The 23,542-nt window shown below is 36.0% G+C and overlaps 1 protein-coding gene across 7 annotated transcripts in view; it reads left to right on the top strand.

Annotated features, from left to right (window-relative positions):
- The first annotated feature begins 6,175 nt into the window (after positions 1-6,175).
- The window catches only part of ETV1 (ets variant 1), a 136,905-nt gene continuing 119,538 nt past the window's right edge, over positions 6,176-23,542 (top strand). For 2 of the 7 annotated variants that reach the window (XM_006880253.1, XM_006880251.1), the window contains exons 1-2: positions 9,102-9,162; positions 17,882-17,935. In XM_006880253.1, the coding sequence (XP_006880315.1) occupies positions 9,102-9,162; positions 17,882-17,935 (115 nt within the window). Of the gene's footprint in view, positions 6,248-6,504; positions 6,592-7,062; positions 7,151-8,591; positions 8,640-9,101; positions 9,163-17,881; positions 17,936-23,542 lie in introns of those variants that run through there. The other 5 variants (XM_006880254.1, XM_006880249.1, XM_006880248.1 and 2 more) reach the window with 5 other exon arrangements.

Raw genomic sequence — 23,542 nt, 5'->3', positions numbered from 1 at the left:
GAGGTGCCTGTCAGCACTTTTCACAATCCATCCTGGCTGTACTTTGCTACTAAGCTAAATTATAACCTTTTCACTTCTCTGACATGGTTTTGTGTGGTTTGTGCATCAGGTTTTGGATCCAGAAAAGAAGTAAGACTACCGGTGAGATGTGTAGACAGATGTATGGGGATGTAAGGACATATCTGACCTCATGGAAATTGGTTTTGTGTTACTGATTGTGTTGGTGTGGACAGTTCCCCTTTGTGAAGTTGATAAAGGTAAGACATGGCCATCCCCATGTAACTTTGCTTTTTTTTTTTACAGTGATGGATTCTCCACAGGTTCAAGTTTATTAATAGCTCCACATGAGAAAGAAAGAAGCCTCCTCCTGTTATGATTTATACCCTCTGAAGCCAGTGAAAGGCAACACAACAGTTATCATTGTGTATGACTCTTCACACAATATTAGAAATGTGAGTATTTTAGTAAAAATCTAAATTTTAAATTTGACATTGACAGTTCATTGACAATGAATTTACTCTGAAAAAACTGTGGTTCCATTACACCATATATGTCACAAATATGTGTTGCAGGCCTCCTTATAGACTTCTTATAGGAATCTAGTCCAGTGTTTCTCAGAGAAAAATTCTGTTTACTGCTAAAAAATCACTCACATTAGAACCACCGCATGATTGGTTAATGGGCCCCAACTGGGACATATTGAATGAGAAATGCTATGATTCCGTCTACAAATCTGAATTTTTAATAACCACTATTTCATATGTTCTCAAATTTGAGAACTAAAAATATAATATAGTTGATTTTTTAAAGTTATACAATCATGATAGTAGATTCTTGCAGTTTATTAAAACCATCTTCTTCTGATTAACAGCATTCAAGTTATTTCCAGATCTTTCCCTCCACAAATAATTTTTCAATGAACATTTTTATGTACTATTATTTTAAAGAAAGGACTATTTTTTTATGAGATGGGTTTCTTAGATCAGACCCTAAAGTTAAGTTTTAAAAGCTACATCCCAATCAGTAATACATAAACGTCTCTCTCTTTCTCTACTTTCCTTTCTCTCTTATTGCCCTATAGTCAAAACCAGCCCACAGCTGATGTTCCTGTGGAGTTTCAGAGGCTGCAAATTGCATTAGAGGAGACTGTTTTCTTTTGGAAGTTCTAGTAGATTTGAACTGTCAGAAAGACACAACCTCTGGGTTAGCACTAACAACTCTCTTCAAATTGTGCCACCAGCGCTCCCTGGACAGTAAAAAACAAGCAAGCAAATAAAAACCAACCCTAAAAATCAATGCATTGAAAATCTGTTCTTAAGATGTGATTTGTATCCCAGTTCAGTATTTTTCTATCATATTTATATGTTAAGTCTTTCTGGTGGCCTGGTGTGAAGAAGATGTGCTAAAATTCTAAAGGCACACAGTTTGAACCCACTACCTGCTCCCTGGGAGAAGGATGGGCCATTTTCAGTTATGCTATTTACTGCCTCTGAAAAACCTTTGAAAAGCTGGAGCATCATCTATTCGTGGGTTCTGATTGGACCAGCTGGCAACAACATTCAGTTTTTGACAGTGTCAATCTTAATGTGACAAGATGACTCATCTTTCTCCCATGGAAAGACAAAGACCTGGAAACATCTTTCTCCTGTGGATTTGATCCTACTGTCATTTCCCTTAAGGTAACTTATAATGCTTTATATTTTTTCAGAATTATTTTATCTTGTTTATTTAATTTGCTTATCTTGCCATTTTGTAGTTTGTCTTTTCCATTTCTATTTGATGTAGCTCTATGCAAATTAGGACATTAACAACTTATATACTATTTTCAAGCTCTGGTAGCCAAGTGGCAAGAAGCTGTGCTGTAATCTCAAAGGCACACAGTTCGAGGCCACCAGCTGCTCCGCGGGAGAAAGATGAGCAGTCTTCTCCTGTGCGATCAACTGTCTCTGAAAACCCACTGAAGACTCAGAAATAGGTTGGTTCCGACCAGACAGTAAACAACAAGATCAACAACAACATACTATTTTCATTTAAAAACCATGTGCAGGTTATTATTTTACTTATGAACCACCTTATTTTGAGCATCTTTCATTTGGTTTCATTTTTCTACTGTTTTTAGAAACTCCCATTTTAACTACATGAATTTCAGTATAATGCTATAATAAGGTAACTGCAGAAAGGCCACTAATAATGTTATTTTACCTTATTAAATAACAGCAGAGGAACTATAAACATCCAAATATCTTTTATGCTAGTAAAAAAACTTTCCACTAAAAAATGGATCTTTTTTCCTCTTTTACATTTTGAGAAAAAAAAAATTACTACAACTTTCTCTTAAGATCTCTGATTTCAAAACCCAATTGGGATTTCAAAATACAAGTAAATAAATGTCAAAGTCTTTTGGCCTCTATTCTGCCATTCTATACTTGAAATGCTGCCAAAATGAAATTTTCCATTCAAGGAGGACTGGCATTACTAAGCTGATTTTTTTAAAGACGCATTTTCAAAAGTAGTGGAAACTTTGTGCAACTCTTGACGTTCCCCTCTGTGGAGAACAGCTGCCTCCTTAGACATTTTCCACGATTGTAACATTTTCTGAAAAACAAAACTTGAGCCTTTCCAATGTCTGCAGCCACTGGGGTTGTTGGTTTCCTTCAGTGCCAAGCATAGAAGATAAACAGCCGCCAAACTAAAAGCCAGTGTCTCAAAGAGCATCAAAGCACAAAAAGGCCAGAAAGAAAAGGCCAGAAGAGAAAGTGGAAGGGAGAAATTAACCATGGTTCAACTGTTTACTCGCGAGAATGGCACCGTTGTCTCAAAACTTAAAGCTGTTTAAACTAAACTAATACAGTAGGGAAAATGACTGCCTGCTTATTCACATCCGATTAAAATATCAATTAAAGTCTTGTGATCAAATAGTTAAATGCTATGAATGGGTTTAAAGTACTTGAAAAGGAATGGAGCTTCAGCAAATAGGAAGTGAAATCTCAGAATGAGGTGTCTTTGGGGCGTGAGAATCCAGCAGTCAGAAGGTTGGGCATGGGGCCTTGTAGAAAGGAGAGGATCGGAGAAATGAACACTAAATAAAACTGCTAGCCAGCAGAAACCTATGTTATTCCTAACAGAAACGTAGCAACCACCACCACCACCACCAAACAAACCTGCAAGAAATCTGTGGGATGAATCAAAGGTAGAAATGAAAAGTACAATTCAACAGGGAGAAACCAAAAATCTCTCTACAGTAGAGTGTAAAACTGTTTGCACTTCTAAAAATAACAATGAAATAGCAAGTCTCTCCTCACTCTACTTCTCTTGCTTTGTTCTGGGGCACTTTTATTTGTACGGAGCGCATCTGGGAACTTTCCCAAAGAAATTCCTGTAATTTTGTACTTATTTCCCCCTTTTAAAGTATTACTCCTCAAAGCTCGTTGTTTTTGTTTTTAATTTCTAGTGTTTGTTCCGAGGTGGCACAGTGGTTACGCTTTTTAACCGAGGAGTTTGAACCTACCAGCCTTTCAGGAGCTAGAATGTGGCAGTTCCAGATTTAGTTTTGGAAACCCTGAGGCAGTTTACTCTATTCTTGGGGGTCGCTTGAAGCCGGAATAGACCAGAGGGCCATGTTTCTGCTTTTCAAAGTACTTGATTCAGGGTCGGAACACAGAGGATGTAGTGAGGCAGAAAGAAAAGTTTCGAGATGTAGGAAGTTTAGGCCTTTGTGTGTCAGCAACCCCCCCTTCACACCCCCAACCATGTGACCTAGAGAGGCCGGAATTTTGTGAATGGAGCTGAAAGGTGGCTGCGGGGGCGTGCAAGGCCCCGCCCCCTTCACTTAGGCAACCAATCCCCTAGCGGAGCGCTGCGGGGTCAGCACTAAATAACAATGGGCTGGGAACAGACGGTTTGTTATTGGCTGTGGGGAGAACCTCTCCGGGACCTAACCCAAAGCTCCTCCCCCTCCGGGTTACCATGGATACGGGCTGGGCTGTGGCTGTAAAGAAGGTCTTTGGAAACTGTTGCTCAGATTACAGTGGGTGGGTTATCCCGGGAGTGTGGGGCGGCGGGACACCCTCGCTATTGGCCCCCCGCCTGGGTAAATACACTGGAGTCTTACAGGCCTTTAGCCTCGACACCAAGCTGCTTCCAGAACTCCTCCTTGGAGGGGTTAAAGTGCATTTCCCGCTCGAAATGCTTATAAATGCTCACGTTGTCACAGGCTACTTTGAGAATTCTCTATGTGTACCGTGTTGTCCATGATTATTGGCTGGTTTCGTAATAATAAGCCGTTTGTTTGGGTTTGTTTTTTTTTTTTTTTTCTCTTTTTTACATAGCTTTTTCTCTTCCTGGTTCCCTTTGGGTGCGGAATTGAATCTTGCTGTGCCCACGCTTCATTTTAAAGCTTATCCACAACGTTCCATTTAAGGAAGGAAACTTTCAAATAGAAATCGAGAAGTGTAGCACTGGAGTGACCAACAGCTGCCAGAAACGCCCTTTGGTCACTAGCTCCGGTCTCCTCCTGGATCGCAAGTCAATTTTAACACCAAGTGTGTGGTTCCATCCCCAGGGCCTCCCAGCCCTTGGGCCATACCTTTTTACTGTCCCAAGTTCTGCGGGAGAGTCAGTCACTGCTAGTGGCTCCGGAGACGAGACCCAGCTCTCACTTTTTAAGGTCCCAGTCATTGTCCTTGAAATCCGAGCACTCTTTCAACTCTGAGCTCAGGCTGTTTAAAAAGCTCGAGAGGAAGTGAAAGCGTCAAATACAGTAAGTGACACCTTCTCCTCCGTGTATACATAACAAAAGCTCAGGAAATGTGCGAGTCCTCACGATATATGAGCCAACCCCTCTGCTCCCCATTCTTTACCACCTCCACACTGGGTTGAAAGCACCACGTCCAAAGCGCACGTAGGTCCACATTTGATTTTTATATACTATTTCTCACCCAGATTGCTCTGTGGTCTAACCCCCAACCCCTTCCCAAAGCAACTCTCCTAGTAGGCATTTCATCTGTGTCTCTCACATCCTTCCAGCATGAATGAGGTGCTTTCATTTTCTGTCCCAAGAACCACAGGGTCTCATTTTAGTTGAGCCATAGTGGTGGTGGTGGTGGTAGGGAAATATGTAAAACTTGGGCCAAAAATTAGGGAGAGAAGTGGATTCCTAGGGAGCGAGGTGGGTCAAGAACAGAGAGATCTGCCTGTGATCTTGCCTTAAGGGTGGATGCATTTTAGATGGCGCTTTAATGTCTATACACCTGGACCAAACAAAAGTGTTTCAAGGAAGTGAACCAAACCAGTAACAGAGACTGGCGGCGACTCGATGCACATGGCAGCAGTGTCCCCGGGCGTCCTAACAATAAGCTGCGGGAGGCAGCGCAGTGGATTCCACCAGCGTTTCCAGCTTGCAGATTCTGCTTCTCCCGGCCCGGCACCCTTTCCTGCAGAGGGGCGCGTGAGACAGGGGGCAGCCAGCCGCCTGATTGACAGCCCGAAATCTGATCTTGTGAAAGAGACGCGGAGCCAATGGGAGGCAGCGATCCATCAGTTTGGATTGGAGGCCCCTGGAGGAGAAGTAGAGGAAAAACCACCGAATTGAGCTCTGTCAGAGCCGCTTTCAGCTTCCAAGGGGGAAGTGCTGGGTAATAATTAATGTTTTTATTAAATTTGGAGGGATATTTTTGCAGCCGTTCGCCTTCAGGTGGGTCTTTCCAACAACTTTTTATGTCTCTCCAGATAATTGCATGGTTGTGGGTTGCAAAAACTATCCTTACGAAAGAGGTGTCTCCGTCTCTTCAGTCCCGTTAGGTGCAAAGCAAGTCTCGTTGATCGCCATTGCTAGTTTTGCACACGTTTGCGAATCAGCGCTCCCCGGGGTACACTGACCGCGCAGGGAAACATCGAGAGCGTAAATAAATGCATCGACTCTTGTTCGGATTTTTGCTACTGCCGAAAATATGTAAATTGTGAACTCTCTTGGCTCTCTTTGGATCCAGGTGAAGGAGGCGGTGTAGGGAGGGTTATTTTTGTGAATGGGACTGTTGGAGGGTGATTAGCTATGCAAATTCAAGAGCTTCATTCATGATTTTTTTTTAAGCCTAAAAGCCATCTTGTTCCCCTCTAGGTTGATAGGAGTCCAGATCCCGTGGAAATCTTCAGCTAAATGCTCAAAATATAAAATACTGAGCTGAGACTTGCGAAGAACTGCAGGATGGATGGATTTTATGACCAGCAAGTGCCTTACATGGTCACTAATGTGAGTGATCAGTTTGAAAGTTGCTGTTTATAAACTTGACTCTGGGGGGGGGGTGAGAGGGAGGAGTGGGGGAGGGAGAAAATGAGAAGGGAGGGGGTAAGGGGGTTGGGATTGCAGATACTTTATCTGCTTTGTTGCCACTGTAGGGCGACTCTGCTTCTAGAAGCCCAATCTTCAAAATGAGCTTACCTTTCAGTGACTTGGATAAGGCATAGTTCTGTTTTTAAGACCCCTTTTTTAAAATTAAAGTGTTCAAGATGAGTGGAAGAGGAAGTGGAGGGCAGCAGCAGCTGCTGCACTCAAAGTTTCTGGCTGGGTTTGTCTGCCACATTGAAAAGAATGAAGTTGGGACAAATGCTGACACTTTTTGTTTACATGGAGTATTTTTCTTTTTTCTTCTCTCTCTCTGAGGAAAAAAAATCTCTATTTTAGCGCTCTTTTTAAAAAATCTGAGACACTAAAAATGACTGTATTTTAAACTAGAATAAAAAACAACCTTAAGTTTAACTGCTTATGGTTGTTATGATGCTGAGATGCCATGATTGGTAATTAGTATTTAGATAGGCAAAGACAGCAACTCTCCCTTTCAATACTGTTCCAATATAGATTTTTTTCACTGTCCTGAATGCAGAAAATGAGTATTATAATTGATATTGTAGCATTTATTTTTCTATTAAAATCCAGTAGACTTTGGTATTTATGCATGTGATGTTTGTGTGTGTGTGTGTGTGTGTGTGTGTGTGTGTGTGTGTAAGGGAGAGAGAGAGAGATCTGAGATTTACATTCTTTAAAAGGATTTTATCTTTCCCTTTTAGAGTCAGCGTGGGAGACATTGTAACGAGAAACCAACAAATGTCAGGAAAAGAAAATTCATTAACAGAGATCTGGCTCATGATTCAGAAGGTGAGGCTTGATTTTAGACTGAATTCCCCTTCTTTATCTACCCTTCCACCCCAGAAAGAAGATGAACACTTCAGTTTTACCTTAAATATAGTAAACCTTGACATTAGAGACTTTAAATAATACTTTCATTTGGGACAGACAGATTACATTAGAGTGTCAGCATTGGAGAATGTTTTGTGACTTGTCCCAAAACTAATGAAAGAAGTCAATAAAGATTACAAGTAGTATTTTTTTCTCATTTTTTTTATGTTTAAATACACTTTTCCATATGACAAATAGTATTCTAGAATAAGGTATAAATTCTAAAATAGTCAACAAACACATAGGCACATGTTAAGCATCTGCGTACACTGCTTATGTGTTTCTTCATACATGATAGATTTGCTTGATGTCCCTTCCTATTTGCATTAAAATCATATATTATAAAATTCTCAACAAAAAAAATTAATGAATACAAAGTGGAATCATAATACTTTGTTTATAGGCCTTGAATGTGTTCACTGAATCATAATGTAAGTCTAATTAATAATTATATTACCTATTTGAACACTTAGGCTATAGATTTCATTTTATGAACCATTGGTAGAAGGTTAATATGGTGTAATTTATTTCAGCCATATGGGAAACTTCATAATAAACTTAATACACTTGGATTCAGTTGTCAAAGTGCAGTTTTCAATTAGATCAGATTATGAATTCTGAAACTTCCTAAAATCCTTATACTTTACTTACCACCCCCACCTACTCCACTCTGACCCACCTCAAGAAGTGTTGAGAAATAAAAAACAACTGACAGAATGTACATTTTTGGATTTGATAGCTCATAGATGTTAGAGAATTATTTCTTTTTGATTTTGTATACTTTTTAATGTAGAAATTTTCCTTGAAAAGCTTGTATTTAAAAGATATCCCTTTTAGTGTTACAGTATTAAATCTGACAGCATACAGTACTTTGAGGGTTATTTCATATCCTGTTGTATTATTTATATAGGATTCAGAAGACATAAACAAAAGGCTTTTCAATCTTATTGTTTCTCTAACTGCTACTTAGCAAGAGTTACATAAATTTAAGAAAGACTTTCATTGATAGCCACAGCCACACCTTTACCTTAACCATTTCCCCCCCTGAGTCTACTGTAAGTGTTTGAGGCCTCTAAGCTTACTTATTGAGTAGTTTGCTAAGGAAAGATAAAAGAAAAAAGAGAGCTACAAAAGATTATTATGTAGTTTTTAGACTGCAAGTGCGTCTTTAAAAAAAGTATTTCTTAAGAGGCATAAAAAATGTACAGGATTGTTGGGCTAAGAATCCATTTTTTTCTCCTTTTATATTGATTTCCCCATAAATTGAATTGATATTTAAAATGAATTTTACAATGATGAACATATCTATTTAATGAAACCTTAAAGGTTTGCATCTCTTGTGTCCTTTGACTTTTTTTAGAACTCTTTCAAGATCTAAGTCAATTACAAGAAACATGGCTTGCAGAAGGTAAGAGGCAAAAAAAAAAAGCTTTAAAAGGTTGGGGGGAACAACTCTAGAAGGGGGGGAAAAAGCCCTGAACTTGCTGTCTTAATGTTCAGCCCAATTAATTGAGCTCTAAAAGAGCCACCTCATGTGTCATGCATACATTAGAGCCTCTGATGAGTTTGTCTTTGGGGACTCTGGGGCTGCACTACCCAGTGTCATCACAAATTACCAGGAGAAATTGCTTCCAGCTCACAATCACATCTGCTTTTGGCAAGAACTAATGCACCAAGACTTCAAGTTCTAAGCCTCTGTTCAGATTTTAATTGCAATTGATCAGTTTTATATTATTGTACCTCGAGAGACCTCCGAGAGCCAGAACCCTGCTTGCTGTTTCCTTTAGAGCAGCGCATATCATTATTTGGTGTTCTGGTGGAGGACTTCTCTGATGGCAGAAATTAGTTTCTCTGGGTTCATCAGGACGGGATGCTTCAAGATTTAAGTGCAAGTGTCTTCTTTCCACCTTGCTCACAACACAGAACGCTAGGTGTGTATCTCATATTAGGAAATGTATGCATTTAAAAGAAATCTTTGGGGGGATATGATGATTTTTAAATTTTTTTTAATCTTTTACTGTACATGTGATGTTTGTTGAAATTGACCTTTGTTATTTTGTCATCTTTATTAGGATTTCTTTACACTAGCAAAGAGACATTTACATCTACCACTTTGATTTCGAGTTATTTTGTGATGAAATTTTGTGTTCAATCTGTTAATCTTTCATTGTGTGAAACTTCATTTTATAAGAACAATAAGGCATAGCTTTAGCAAAGCTCTGTAGAACTTCAAAGAAGCCAAATGTTGAGAGATGTTGTTAGCATTCATGATCTGAAATTTTCTTTTGTATTTAATATAATGAATGTGAAATTTTAAATTTTTTCTTGTGATGTGTTTGTGGGGAACTGAAAGCGATTACAGGCATTTAAGCACTGAGTAATTTTATTACTTCTGTCTTCACATTGTAAAGGAAATGGAATTTCTTGAATAGATTTTTGAGATAGTAAAGAGAGAGAGAGTTTTTAAGTTGAACCCCAGTGTGCTATATGTACTTTGAGGCAAGCTGACTTGTTTAATCAGATGGTTTAACCTGTACTTGGTCAAGTTGCTGTTAGTGTATGTAAAATAAATTTCTTTGTTTTGCTGGTGTTATAGTTCTCCAAAGAGCTTTTCTAATCTTTATGAATCTTTTAAGTTAAATAGCTTTCCTATCAAAGGGCGATTGTTTTAAGTGTTATTGAAAAGGTAAGTATACATGAAAGTCTTTATTGCATTTGAAGATTACTTTTTTGTGTCTCTGTAAATGAAACTTATTGCAATAGATTACTTATTATTGCAACATAAGCCATACGATTGTAACTTTTTCAAGAAAAAAAAATCCACAGAGGTTCTCATGTTGACTTTTAAGTATTAATTTTAAGAAGTTGAAGGTTATGAGGTCATTACATTTATGAAGAAATTTATCCATTTCCCACAGATAATCTAAAATATCTATTTTAATTGTTCCGGAATGTTTATTGCTTCTTAAGATTTTAAAATATCATTGATTCCAACTCAGTGCACTTGCTGGCTGACTTTGAAAGTGCCTAGAAACTCTGTTCCTAGAATTTTAAAATGTAGAATCTTTGACAGATTCCTAACATTTTATAGTCAATTTCAGAACATTTTTTTTATAAATTTTTAACTTGTTTTGTTTCTTGTAGCTTCATTGAGTGATGTGACTAATCTATGTTTGTATTTCAAAGTTCTGCCTTGAATATTCTTATTCATAATGTCTTACCATACCTGTAAGTTGAATTCAAAGATTTACCTTTATACAAAATATACCTCAGAAATAATTTCTGTATTTGAGAAGCATAGACTTTAACCTAGTAAAGAATGCATAAACTTAATAATTTAGAGATTTAATCCTCATAGTCTTTTACTGAATGCCCAGGTACGTTACTGCTTGTAAACTGAAGATAGTACAGCATTTAGAAGTATTTAAACAGTTGTCAGATATGTTTTCATTAATCTCGTCTTATTAAAAGAAAAAATTGCTAAAGTGATTTTTTATCTAATAAAGAGTTTTTAAATCCATTTGTTAATTGACACCACATTATTTTTGAGTAATTGAATTAAATTCTATTATCTTGCATTAACATTTTAACTTGACTTACTCTGTCACTTGAGTAATCAGCTAAAAAGAGATCTCAAAATTATCCGAGTCTATTTGTAGCTAGAATTGTCCATTTATGTCCTTCTCAACACCCAGAAATTAAAACATTGCCAAATTAAGAGACTATATATCAGTTATATATACTTTTAAAAAAAAATTAATGATTGGTAGCTAAGAAAGTGACCATGGAATTTCAAGACATATTGACCCTTTCTGAAAAGATGTTTGGCAGTTAACCAAGTTTCTCTCATGAGTTGGAGTCTTAGTGGTAAATTAAATAGGTCTAAAAATCTTATTAGATATGAGTCAAGTTAGTAGCAATGTGTTAGTTACATGAAAGTCAGGATTTTTAAGAAAACAAAGTTTCTAACAATGTAGGATATGATGTATTTTGACATACTTAATCTGTTTATTCCTATAAGAATTACTCTAAGGAAGACACAAACCTCAATATAAGTTACTAGGTAAACTAGCATATATTTTTATGTATTTCATTTCCAAGAGGAAGTTGAAGTATGCTAAGAAGGATTACGAGAAGGTGAAATGGAACCATTTTTTTTTTTATTAAATCGTTTCTAAATACACTTTCATTCCCAAAATAATTCCTTAATAGATATAAAAAATAAATTCAGAACTTTACATTAGTATCACTTTCTGCAAATTGACAGTACAGCACAAAGGTTTTTTAATGAATATATCACAATTTGAACACATCTTCCCACACTAAATTTAAGAAAATTGACTATTGTTTTCAGTAACCAGCGTATCAATTAAAAAAAAAAAAAAAACCAAACAAACCAAAAAACACACCCAGAATGTCTAGTTTATATTTGAGCCACTAAACTTACAGTTTTACTATTTAGTACTCATTAGTAATTATCTTTTAAAATATATTACTACTGATGGGAAGGCAGTGGCAAAGATTTGATCTTACTAAGTATTATGTTCAAATTATCAGTCTTATCAACATCATGGTAGCCTCTTATTCTTTAACAACCTGTCTTAAGTTGTTTTTGAGACTTAAGGTTGTAGAAATGCAGTTAACATGGAAACTTTTGTGTGAGTAGGACATAAATAAAAGGAGGTAAACGTGAATTTAAAACACACTGCATTTTGGAAACTTGCTTGTGAAAGCATATGTACAGATATAATTTAAAGAAAGCAATGAATTTTTGGTAGGTGTGTAATGTAGTGGTTTAGAAGGTTCGTTAGGCTCCTTTCCTCAGAACTATAATAAAAGAAAGTCGGCCATGATGCACTACTGGGTTCAATCTTTATGTTTGTATTAGTGAAGCCTAATGTTTCCACCATACTTTCAACTTGATTTATCTCCAAAACAGCCTACACCGAAGGCTATATATTATTACCTTATGCACAGACTTTTTTTGGTTTTATATATGCCCATTTGGGTTATATTATCCTGACTTAAAAGTAGATATGCCATTATTATCATCTCATTGTGTTCCAATGACTGAATCGAAATTACTATAAAAAAATTCTTTATGAATTTCCTAAACTAACATGTGTTGTTAGTTGTATACTAAATGCTGTACATAATATACAGTAGTCAAAATGGACTTACTTTTGAGATATAAAAAAATTCTATAGTTTCAAAAATGGAACATCCAATCAGATAAGTGATCATGAATGTTGTTTTTCCCCCTGATATGAAGAACAAAAACATTTAAATATACATTTTTATGTGGTTTGTATTAAAAAGGAATTAGGATTGTGCATTAGATTATAGGTGTCCATACAACTTCCTAGCATTCAACCAAGTCATTTGTGTGTGTGTGTGTGTGTTTATGTGTATGTGTGCATGTAGTGAAAGGGCTACTGTCTTTCACGTCAAGAAGTACTTTGCAATATGAAAGAATAACTTTTCAATTGAATTCAATTCACATATAGAAGGTATAGAATAGAAGGTAGTAAATATATCTTTTTTCTAAATATTCATTGGACTTTGAACAAGGTTTTTTGATATGAAATCTCTATGCTAAAAAGAAAAATGTTTTTAAAAACAGTTAAATTGTACTTATTATTGCATAGGTATAGTTTTCCCCAGAAGGCCTTAATAAATGTTAATGAAACATTGCTATGCTTTTCTAGTTCAATCACTGAAAATGTCTAATTTTTTGTATTACACAGTATTACTTTATTTCCCGATCTGTGTCTAATCTTTTAGGGAGTTTTTTAAATGACAATATAGGTAGTACCTCTTTAGCAGTAGACATAATATTGATCTAGAAATAACTAGCTGAACTATCTTTAAAGTTTTCAAGTCATTGAAGGTCAATTTGTAGGTAAGAAAAGTAAGCTGACAGCTGAAACTGGCTATTTTCTTTCATTTACTCTTAGGACATACAGCAACAGTGTTCTTATTAAGTATTAAAGATATTTCTGTCATTGGATAAATAGCTCCCTTTTGTGTGTGTTTACTTATGTTTATACTTCTACATTAATTAATGCTTATACATTGGTACAATGATTTTAATGTTAAAAGCGGATGTTATAAAACCAGGCTTAGTGGACTCATGATTATTTTGTTCCATGGCCTGAAGCTTTACTTGAGCATTAAACTGAATGCACTGTTTGAGGGTTGATTCCCTGCCACCCCCACCCCCACCCCCCGCTTATTAGAGAATTTAAAAATGTTTGCATTTTCTTTACAGAAAAGCTATTTCTTTGATTTAAAGTGAAGTGTTATAAAATTTAGCACAAATTCATCATGATTTTTCTTACTATAAAGAAAATGTGCATAATTAACCAAAAAAGACTTTTCTTGAATGACTTTTCTTCTCCTTTCCTGGTCCTCTGCTGCCCTCCTCACTTCTTTCTTCTTAGCTCTGTCTATTCAAGCCTCTTTGACGGGCTACCCTAGAAAGCAGGGTGGGTTAAATGATTTATCTAAATAAATACGATTTTTTAAACACGCCATTTATCTAAATGTGTCCCTTAATGAGTCCAAACTGTATTTGAGACAGGGCAATAAAATTGGTGTGTTTATATTGCAAGTTCAAGTTCACTTGTGTTAGCTCTTCGGAAGGGTGTGACATGAAAAGATTTGCGGTTTGGCCACATGGCTCAGGCTGGACTGTGTTTTTGTGAATGGAGGCAGAACTCCAGATCTGCCTGCTTGTCTTGAGGAATTGCTGAGAAGATCAGCTGTCTCATTCACGGGCAGAAAGAATGACTCATACATCTTCCGCCTTGTTTGGCTCCAGGTCATTGTTACGGTGGATAGAACTGGTTTTAATTAAATATTAACCCTTTGTATACTTGACATTGCTTTAATTTGCTTTTCTTTTCTACTTCACCCCCCCTTGCTTAAAAAAAAAAACACAAACAAACAAAAACAACAAAACACAAACCCCAAAACAAAAAACCTCACAGGCCCCCAGTTTGCAAAAAAGAGAAGGGTTTACTTGCTTAGAGGAGCCAGTCTTGTAAAATGTTAAAAGCTTAGTGTTTCTTAACTAATGATTATTATTATTTAAATAGAATGTTAAATATAAGCCTAAAATAAAAGTAAGCTGTATGTTAAAATTACCCAACCCCACTCCCCCAAAAAATGTTGGTTAAGAAGGAAATGAAAAAAACATGAGGCTTGAGAATTCATGAATATTTTTACGTGTTTTTTCATCCCCCTCTGTGATATATAGTGAAAAAGGAAACAAAACCTGAAAATAGGTTTGGATAATTATCAAGGTAAAGCAAACAGCTGAGAGTGCAGATACTATGCTTTTAAAGCTGAAGTCCAGAGACTTGATGGCAACTTGTCTATTAATGTGCAATGAACTGATAGAGTTGCTCCAGGTATTACCAATAAATGCCGCATGTTTAATCTTCTTGAAAGCCTTTTTTTGTGTTTTTTGGTTTTTCCCCCCCCCCCCCCCCATGCCCTTCTTTTCCTCTTTCTTGTTAATTGTGTAGTGCGTGGAAAACATTTCTATTTCTGGAAATTGTCATTGCAAACTGTGTTATAAATACAATCTTTTGTTTTCTTTGAGCGTTGTTGACTTCTATTGTGAATTTTCAACTTTGGAGTTGGTATGGTTTGCCACGAATTTTCAGGCAGCTGTAGTTTGCTCCTTCATAGAATTAATTACCCTTTGATGAAAAAGAGGAAATGAAAGATACAAGTGTGGCAATGCGTGGTCATATTTTCCTTGCCTAGATCCAACTTGTGTTTTTGGTTAACTGCTTTCCTTTCAGTCAAACTTGAAATTAGAGGTATACTTAAGCCTTTGTCTGTTTAAGTAGCATGCTGCTTCATTTGGTCTATTCAGTTTCTTAAGATTAGCTTCTGTGAAAATGTGAGTCATATGTTTTTTGTTAAAATTCTGTAATATGTTCAGACATAAGTGCGAAGTATTTATTCAGTATGTTAAGGATTTAGACCAGAAATAGCAATTCTTGTTCTTACTCTTTTCTACAAATTCTTAGTGTGCAACTATTTTCTGGGTATTTTTGAGGTATAACTTCCTGTTGCTGAAGTTTTACCTTTTCTCCCTCCCCACATGTGTCACATTTCACAGGCCTATCAGTGATTGTCATGCCTGTCTTGAAGTGACATGTGTCTAGGAATTGCAACTTTGTCTTGTAGTAGTAAGAAAACAAAGGTCTGACCCTTCAGATTTTCAAACCACTGTACTTAGTTACAAATATACTTTTGTTATTCACCAGCTATTTTTAACTATTCTTGTAAGGGATGCTATATTTTAATACAGGCTTATGAATGTTAACTTTTTGAAAGGATAATAATGTCTGTGGCTGAAAATTTTGCATCTTAATAGGTATATCTATTTCATTTTTTACTTTGAGGAGCACGGAAACATGTAGATGTGATATAAACACAGAAAGCAAAAAACCTCAATAGAAAAAACCAAGAAAACCCAAAGTAAAACTGTGTAAGATCTGATTCTATCAGTTGACAGCCTCAGAAAGCCTATGGGGCTGCTTCACTTTCTTCCATAAGGTTGCTGTGAGTTGTATCCTCGCTAATCATATATGTGTGTTTGTAACCACTTTTTAAAGTTTTAATGTGGAGATTTATTTCATGGATTATATAAAATCTCTGGGTGACACAAACAATACCATTTCATTTGTTAGAAATCTAAGAAAAAATAAACTTAATATACTGTCAAAATTTTGTTGTCAGTCTCTAAGATGATGTAATGCATGAGTTTTTACTATTATTAAACACTCATCATATAATTAATTCAATGTACAGGCATTAATTTTGTGTTGTAATTATTGAAATATGTGTTTAGGTTTTTTTTTTAATTGTAAAATAGGGTTAGATGGAAGATGGGAAAGAAGAAAAAACATAACATTTATTGAATACCTGGTATTATGTTTATTCTGATTTATTTAATCATCATAGAAAAAAAAACCACACCAACTCCTCAGTTATCACTATTAAACTTGTGAGTAAAATTTAATTTCAGTAAAATTAAGTTAATTATATTGCTCCAAGTGTCACAGCTAATAAGTGGTACAACTATGATTTGAAATTTACTTGACTTTGAAATCCATAAACTTAGATATTAATGGAATATAATGAGAAAAGTTTCCTCTGTGCATCTTAAGCTCACCAGATAGGCCTGAGTTATACTTTGAAAACACTCTTAGTTTGTTTGCTTTTATGGAGTGACAGGAGGGTGGAGTGTGTCTTTAATAAGCTTGGTGTGTAGGAAAAGCTGTTAGAAAATAGTTACATGTCAAATTGCACATAATAAGTAATTCAGTATATCACTGGATACTTATGTGTTATTAATGGTATAGTATAAATTTTATTCAGTCACATAGTTCTGACCTTTAAAAATACTATTAGATAAACAGCAACAACAATGAAATATACTTTAATTCTATATTTGGTCTATTTCCGTTTTTATGTATGTTTTTCTGAGCTTAATAGACTAGTTCAAACATTTCCAAAACGCTATTTAAAAAGAATTTCCATATGGAATAAGCCTGTTTTTTACCCTACACAGTAATTGACCTTTGTTTTTATACACCTTGATTGAGAAAAACAGTTTTATTACAATATAATACTAACAAACATACACAAATTAAATATAGTTAAAGCTATAATAATTAGGATGATAATTCATTTGTACATATTAAAGGAAAGCTAATATCTATTACATGTAGCTTTGTATGCCTTTCTATGTACGTACATGTGAAAATTAAAGTTAGTAACAGTCTGTCCATTGGGAATAACTCATTGTGATGGCTAGCTAAATCAAGTGTGATAAAAACATTTTAGAAGTGAAAAGTGTATTTTTGTTTTGATTACTGCCATATGCACTGTGCCCAATGATTCATTATTTTTCCTCTACTAAAAATAGCGAAGTAATTTGATATTAGGACCGATGAAATGATGATAAAGCTTTTTGTTAGTGTTAGTTAGTTACCAGGAAAATATTTTGCATGACAAAGTAGTGCTTATTATTTATTATTATCATGTGTGGCCATGATCACTAAAAAAGTTCTTTTAGGAACTCTGTAGCATATTTAAGTCAATTTTAAAGGAAGCAGTTTAAATTTCAGTAGTCTAATTTGCAGGAGACTGAATTATGTAAATGTCTCTGAAAGGAGCTATTTCTAAAGAAACAGGGTTGTGTACGATAACTGTGCATCATTTAAAAGAATTGTATAGGTGATTTAGATGAGCTACATAAAAGCACTGGCATTGGGTGACATGAATTGTTATTTTTTTCCCTCTCTATTCTTGCTAAAAGAAATCCTGCAGCTAATAGAAATCTCTTATTTTTATTTTGTATGTTCCTTTTATTTCCATCTGGCAGGTGAGTTCACAGGGAATACAACTATCACTATCACATCTTACACAGATGCACGCCCATTTCCTAGCTGACAGTAGTGACTCCTTCAGTGCCTCTTTCTAAGAACTGTTGTGTATGTCATTTTAAATGAGAATTACTTGGCAAACAACTGTAGATTTTATCTCAGCTCACAAAGATCTTGAATTTTCTTACACTGTGGTAATTTCTCATTGAATTCTTTTCTTTTTTCCTTTTACCTTCAGCTCAAGTACCTGACAATGATGAGCAGTTTGTGCCAGACTATCAGGCTGAAAGTTGTAAGTATAGAATGATTCATTTCGTGTGTGTGTGTGTGTGTGTGTGTGTGTTTCCTTTGTTTTTTTATCTCTTTGAATGGTTTTTACCATAGTGTCTGTTTTTGCCAGGTACCCATGTTTTGTAGCCTACAGTCATGGATAAGTTTAGTTGGTGGAGTGTGACATCAGCAGAATCCCTTTATGGTGTGAGCCAAGCTCAAAATAGTGGCGAAGAAAACTGATTTCTGTAAATAATGGTCTTGCTTTCTAAATTTGGTATACATCTTTAGAGAGGAAATGGTATAATACCGAAGTGTCGTACTTCCGGTCTGCCATTATGTTCATAAGGAAGAGTCTAGATACTGATAGAAGATGTGATGGTGTCCTGCTTTTTTGTCACTAGTTAATATCCATATACCATTATTTATTAACTTAATGTTTCAGTGACTGGGGTAATCGGTATGGGTGTGTAAGAGGCAGTGAGATTGGCACAGGATAGAGCAGGGTTTAGGGCTGTTGTACATGGGGTCTCTATGAGTCGCAGGCAACTCAACGGCACATAACAACAACCACAACAACAACAACAACAACAACATTATTTATTAACTTATAAACATTACTGGCCCAAACACTATTTGGCTTATTGTACTGTTTCACATGAAATCATGAACTATCACATACGTTGCTTTAATTTTTAGCCTCAGGCTTTGCGTTGCCCACTTGCATTAACCAAATGAGAAATAACCATTGGCTTCTCTTCAGGTCCTTTCAGGTGTTCACTTCCCTGAGCCTTGCTCTGAGGTATTTACTGTCACAGAGTACATGAAGAGTCAATGATACATACACTACTCGCCTGTCTTTAATTGCAAAACAAAAAATTTTCATATGAAAACATGATTACTTCATGGTTTATTCTGATATTTATACTTTGTCACTTTACCAACTAGCTATGACTGCTAATCTGAGTTGAAAATAGTAACGAGAACTCTGTAAATGCCATCTTGATTGTGAAACTTACTAAACACTTATTTTGCTCACTGTGCAATATTTACAACTGTTGACTGATTCATGTCCTCCAGCCACTGACATTTTCACAGGAGGCAACAGGAGGTGACTCTATAGTACATTACAACTTATCAAACCTATGTTCTCTTGCCTTAACATCATACATCTACTACTGATTCATTCCTTTGAGTAACATATATTTGAGAGGAATTCTTTCTTCCTTTGTATTTGGTGTCTTAAAATTACCAGATTTCTAAGAGAGTATAATCTTTTCCTAATTCTCCCATGTTTTATATATGGTTCGAAATCCAACTTGACTTTTGATTTGAGAGGGGAATTTTGTATACTGATTGATATTTGAATACAGTTATTTGACCCATGCTTTCAAGAAATCTATTCAGCAATGATAGAGACCTTAATTAGGGATTCTCAGAATCTCTTCCAGAAGGAAAATGGCTATGCAAAATGCAAACCCTACCTTCTTGATTAAAGAGTGGGAGGAAAATGGTTACTTTTCCAACCTTGCCCTTTCTGTGTGGCGCTTACGTTCTTTCTAAAAGCTGTCATTTGTTTAGAATTAGTTTTTCTCAGTTATTTACCATCTGAAGAAATTGTTAACAGTTCCAATGCTATGCAAATACCAGGGTGGAACAAATTGCCTAAAGGTGACATTTTTACTTATTTTCTCCTTTGATTTCTTTCCAGCTTTTCTTAATCTTGGCTCTTTCATCTTCAATCTTCCCTCTTAGTCATGATGCTGTGGATTTGCCCCCCTTTCCCTTTTGACTACTTTGGTCACTTCTCACTCTACTCTTCTTCCTACCCTTCTCTGCATGTCCCTCACATCTCCCAGGCTTCAGTCCAGTGACAGATTGCCCAGTAAACAAGGAAACAGTCTTACTTACAGGTCTGCACTGAACTGTTGTAAACTGTAGTGAAAACGCTAATGACAGGTTTGTAAGTGAGCATGATAATATATATTTTTTTATTTATTTTAAGGCTAGTTTACAGAGATGTAGGGTTTTCAGTCATTCATTGTTGCACTTATCTCCGTGCTTACCTCGTCCCTCCCAATTCATTTTTCTCCTTGATAAGTAAAAGAAAAACTCTTTCATTGCACAATCATTTTTGGGGGGTGTTACATCGCTGCCAGGAAGTGTCAATTTGAGAAGGGTCTCTGATTCTGCAGGAAGGTGTTATGGGGTTGGGAGAGAGACACATGCACCCCTACCTAGAAGCAGAACATTGATGTGATGAGAATTCTGAAATTGTGCACTACAGATTAGCAAGTAAGCCTGTGCCAAAATTGCTTATTGAATAATCTGACAATTACTCTGCCTCCAAAATATTTCATCTTGACTTCAACACTGTCCCAATAAACTTTTAGTCATGAAAAAGTAACCACTAATTGCCTTTTTGTGCTTGTACATTGTACACTTGAAATGTGACTAGTGGAACCAAAGGCCTATTGGCTGCTGGATTGGTCAGTACAGCTCTATAGGGTGATGTCTCCTATATTTCCAGCTGTTCCATCACTAGGGTTTGTGTGTAAAGCAGAAAAAAGCAACATCTCTGGATTCATACCTGTGCATCATGTAAAATATCATTTGCTCCCAAAAACTGTTAATGCTTAGCAAGTCCTGTGGAGAAATAATTTCTTTTTTCTGACCAAAGTTTTTCTTTTCCTATTTCACTAACCAGGTCACTTTAGGCATGCCTTGCATGTTTTAACACAGTACAAATGCTTATAATTATGATTGGTTTTATAATGCTTTTATACCTCAAATTTGTTCTGAGTCCTAGTTCCCTTCTTAAAGTTGAAACATAAAGTCTTGCCTTATAGATATATACATATACATATATTAAGAAGAAACATTAACTGACAGGCCCAGTGTCAGATTGCCCTGTAAATAAGGTAAACACAAGCTTACCTTTGTTTACTCACTCTCTAATTTTGTGTTGTGTGCTATCTAGTCAGAACCAACTCTAGCTGACCCTCCATCAGGTTTTCAGAGGCTTTACCGAGCGTGAGAGGAAATTGCCCAGAAGAATAGCTGGTGAATTCAAATCGCATGCCTTTGAGTTGGCAGTGTGTAAAAAGTGTAAGGGCTGTGTGTGAGGATGGCCATATCTTGCCTGTTCATCATCAACAACCACAATGCAAAATCAGTTCTTGTGAGGTCAGATATGTCTCCCATGCCTGTCCACCTCCTACTCATTCCAGCACCAATCTTTATTGGGTCCAAACTCTGGTGCAATAGCTCACAGACCACACAAAAGTATATTAGGCAAGTCAAAAGGGAATGTGATTCAGAATGCACTAAATCAGTCAGAACAGCTTCCAGATGTGTTTGTCGGCACCTCAGCATTGAGCCTTGAAGCCAGTGAGTGTTCTAAAACCCTTAGACTTCTGATTATGGCTTCCTTCTACCCCACCCCCAAGTCCTCCAACCAGCTTGGACAAAGGACTCTTTATTCTGATTCAATCGCTTGGCAATCCCAAGGTCTCCTTTACAAGGTCTCTGGTCCTCTACATCAGCCACTGCTGCTGTTAACTCATAAGTCCAGCTGGTGCAAGAGTCTCTGGCTCCAAAGGGCATGCACTGCATGTCTGTTTCTTCTTTGCTGGTGTTGAGACTCTTGAATCTTGCCACTAAATGACTTGTTTAGCCAGTTAGTTGCCTTTTGGATAGACTAACACACTTTATTCATGTATTCCCACCCATCCACATGACAAAGTCAAATTTAATGGCTCAGACAGCCATTCTGAACAAGCAACACTTGACATAGCGCAACTCCGTACCACATGTCTGTATCTTGGAGATGGGAGAACTTGCTAAAATCAGGGCTATTTTAAAAACATTTTCAGAATAATGACTTTTTTAAACTGTAATTTGTGAAAATCTAGGAATCCTTAGATGGCAGAAATGGTTAAACACTTGAGAACTGTCCAAAACATTGGGCATTTGGATCCATCGAGAGACATAACGGGATAGGCCTGAAGATCCGATTCCAATAGAAAGCCTTATGGACAGTACTGCTCTCCACAATTGGAATTTTCATGAACTGAAATAGACTCAACTGCAACAAACTACAGTGTAAACTTAGAAAAAAAAATGGCAATGAGGTTCGTGAAGAAAGCATCCTGGATGATAAAGGAGAAAATCATTTAACAAAGGTGAAAATCACTCTAAAATGGTCTAGTAAGAAGTGAGTAGGCAGTTTATTTCATGTTGTTAAGCTTGTAAAGATGATCGTGGTCAGCTCATTCCAATGTTCATTTGAGAACAAGTGACTGGGGGTGGGAACGGGGAGGAATAGGGCATTTGGATTAGTTTCTCAGGAATATTTCTGGATGGAGTTATAAAATATTGGAAGCAGGAGAATAAATTGTCAACTAAGTACCTTTCTGAAATCTTGGCTTCTCTTGTGTCTGAAGAGACATCTTGTCTGGAGAATGGAATTAAACACCAGCCCCCTGTGGTCCTTCAGTATGTCTCATAAGGTTCTTTTTTCAAATACGTGTAGTTGTATTTCCTTATATATGTCAATCAAAAAAAAAAAAAGATTCGTCTGTGTTTTAGTCTTTTGGCAAAAATGCAGGTTAGGAGAATGAACTCTGAATTTCTGCTGAATATTGAGTTACACGCATACTGTAAAATGTACCAATGAATGTGGGTGACTAGAGAATAAAACATAGAAAACTGGGAAAAATGAGAGTTACGCACCACTAGTTTATTTTCTTCTGAAAATGAGGAAGCTTTTCCTTTTTTTTTTAAAGTGTTTAATTTGAAATATAGAATCCAATGATATTACACTAGAATTTGGTAAGTTTTAAAAGATGTTTAACTGAAGTAACAACGACAAAAACCTTCTTAAAGGGCCATCCTAGGAGGTGAGTGCAGACTAAAGGGAAATACCACATAGTTCTAATTTTTGCTGTTGTTTCTTAGAAGCAAATCTTAGGTATTCTGTAAACAAACAAACATAATTACATTAAGCTATGCTTTAGGCCAGAAGAAGTAGAATTATATTTCTCAGAGAATTCAAAAACTATTTTGATAATAGATGAATTTGACTCTTCAAATAGATATAAATATGTTTACAAATTGAGTTTTTGCAAATTATGAATTTTAAATGTAATTATGGCATTAATCTTTCCGTTAAATAATATACTTTAAATACTTCATATAACTAATTCTTTAAGATTTACCACTTAGCCATTTTCTTCTTCATTATGAAGCTATGTTACTTTGATAGCTAATTTGCTTTCATCTGAGGACACCAGTACATTTCAGCCTTTACAGTGATTCACATGATAGATGATATTCACATATTTCTTTTATATTCTCCAAAAAAATTTCTATGGGTATAACCAGGATTATTCAAAATTCCCAAGAGGATATGTTTCTATACTGTACTCCTTTCTCATACTATTTAGTAAAGCAGGCGGGAATTAAAGTCTGTTGCAATTATGCTATTGAAAGGATACAACATTGACACTCTGTAATATATTTATGAACATAATATTTTGCAAATTTCTGTACTTTGGCTGGTATGTAGGATACAGTCCAAGTGACACATCTCTGATCAAGACTCAGCTACTTAGATGATTCAACAGCT

This window comes from Elephantulus edwardii, unplaced genomic scaffold, assembly GCF_000299155.1.
Source record: "Elephantulus edwardii isolate Elephantulus edwardi_28Jun2011 unplaced genomic scaffold, EleEdw1.0 scaffold00007, whole genome shotgun sequence".
Taxonomy (NCBI): domain Eukaryota; kingdom Metazoa; phylum Chordata; class Mammalia; order Macroscelidea; family Macroscelididae; genus Elephantulus; species Elephantulus edwardii.
This window is presented reverse-complemented; position numbering and strand designations above follow the sequence as displayed.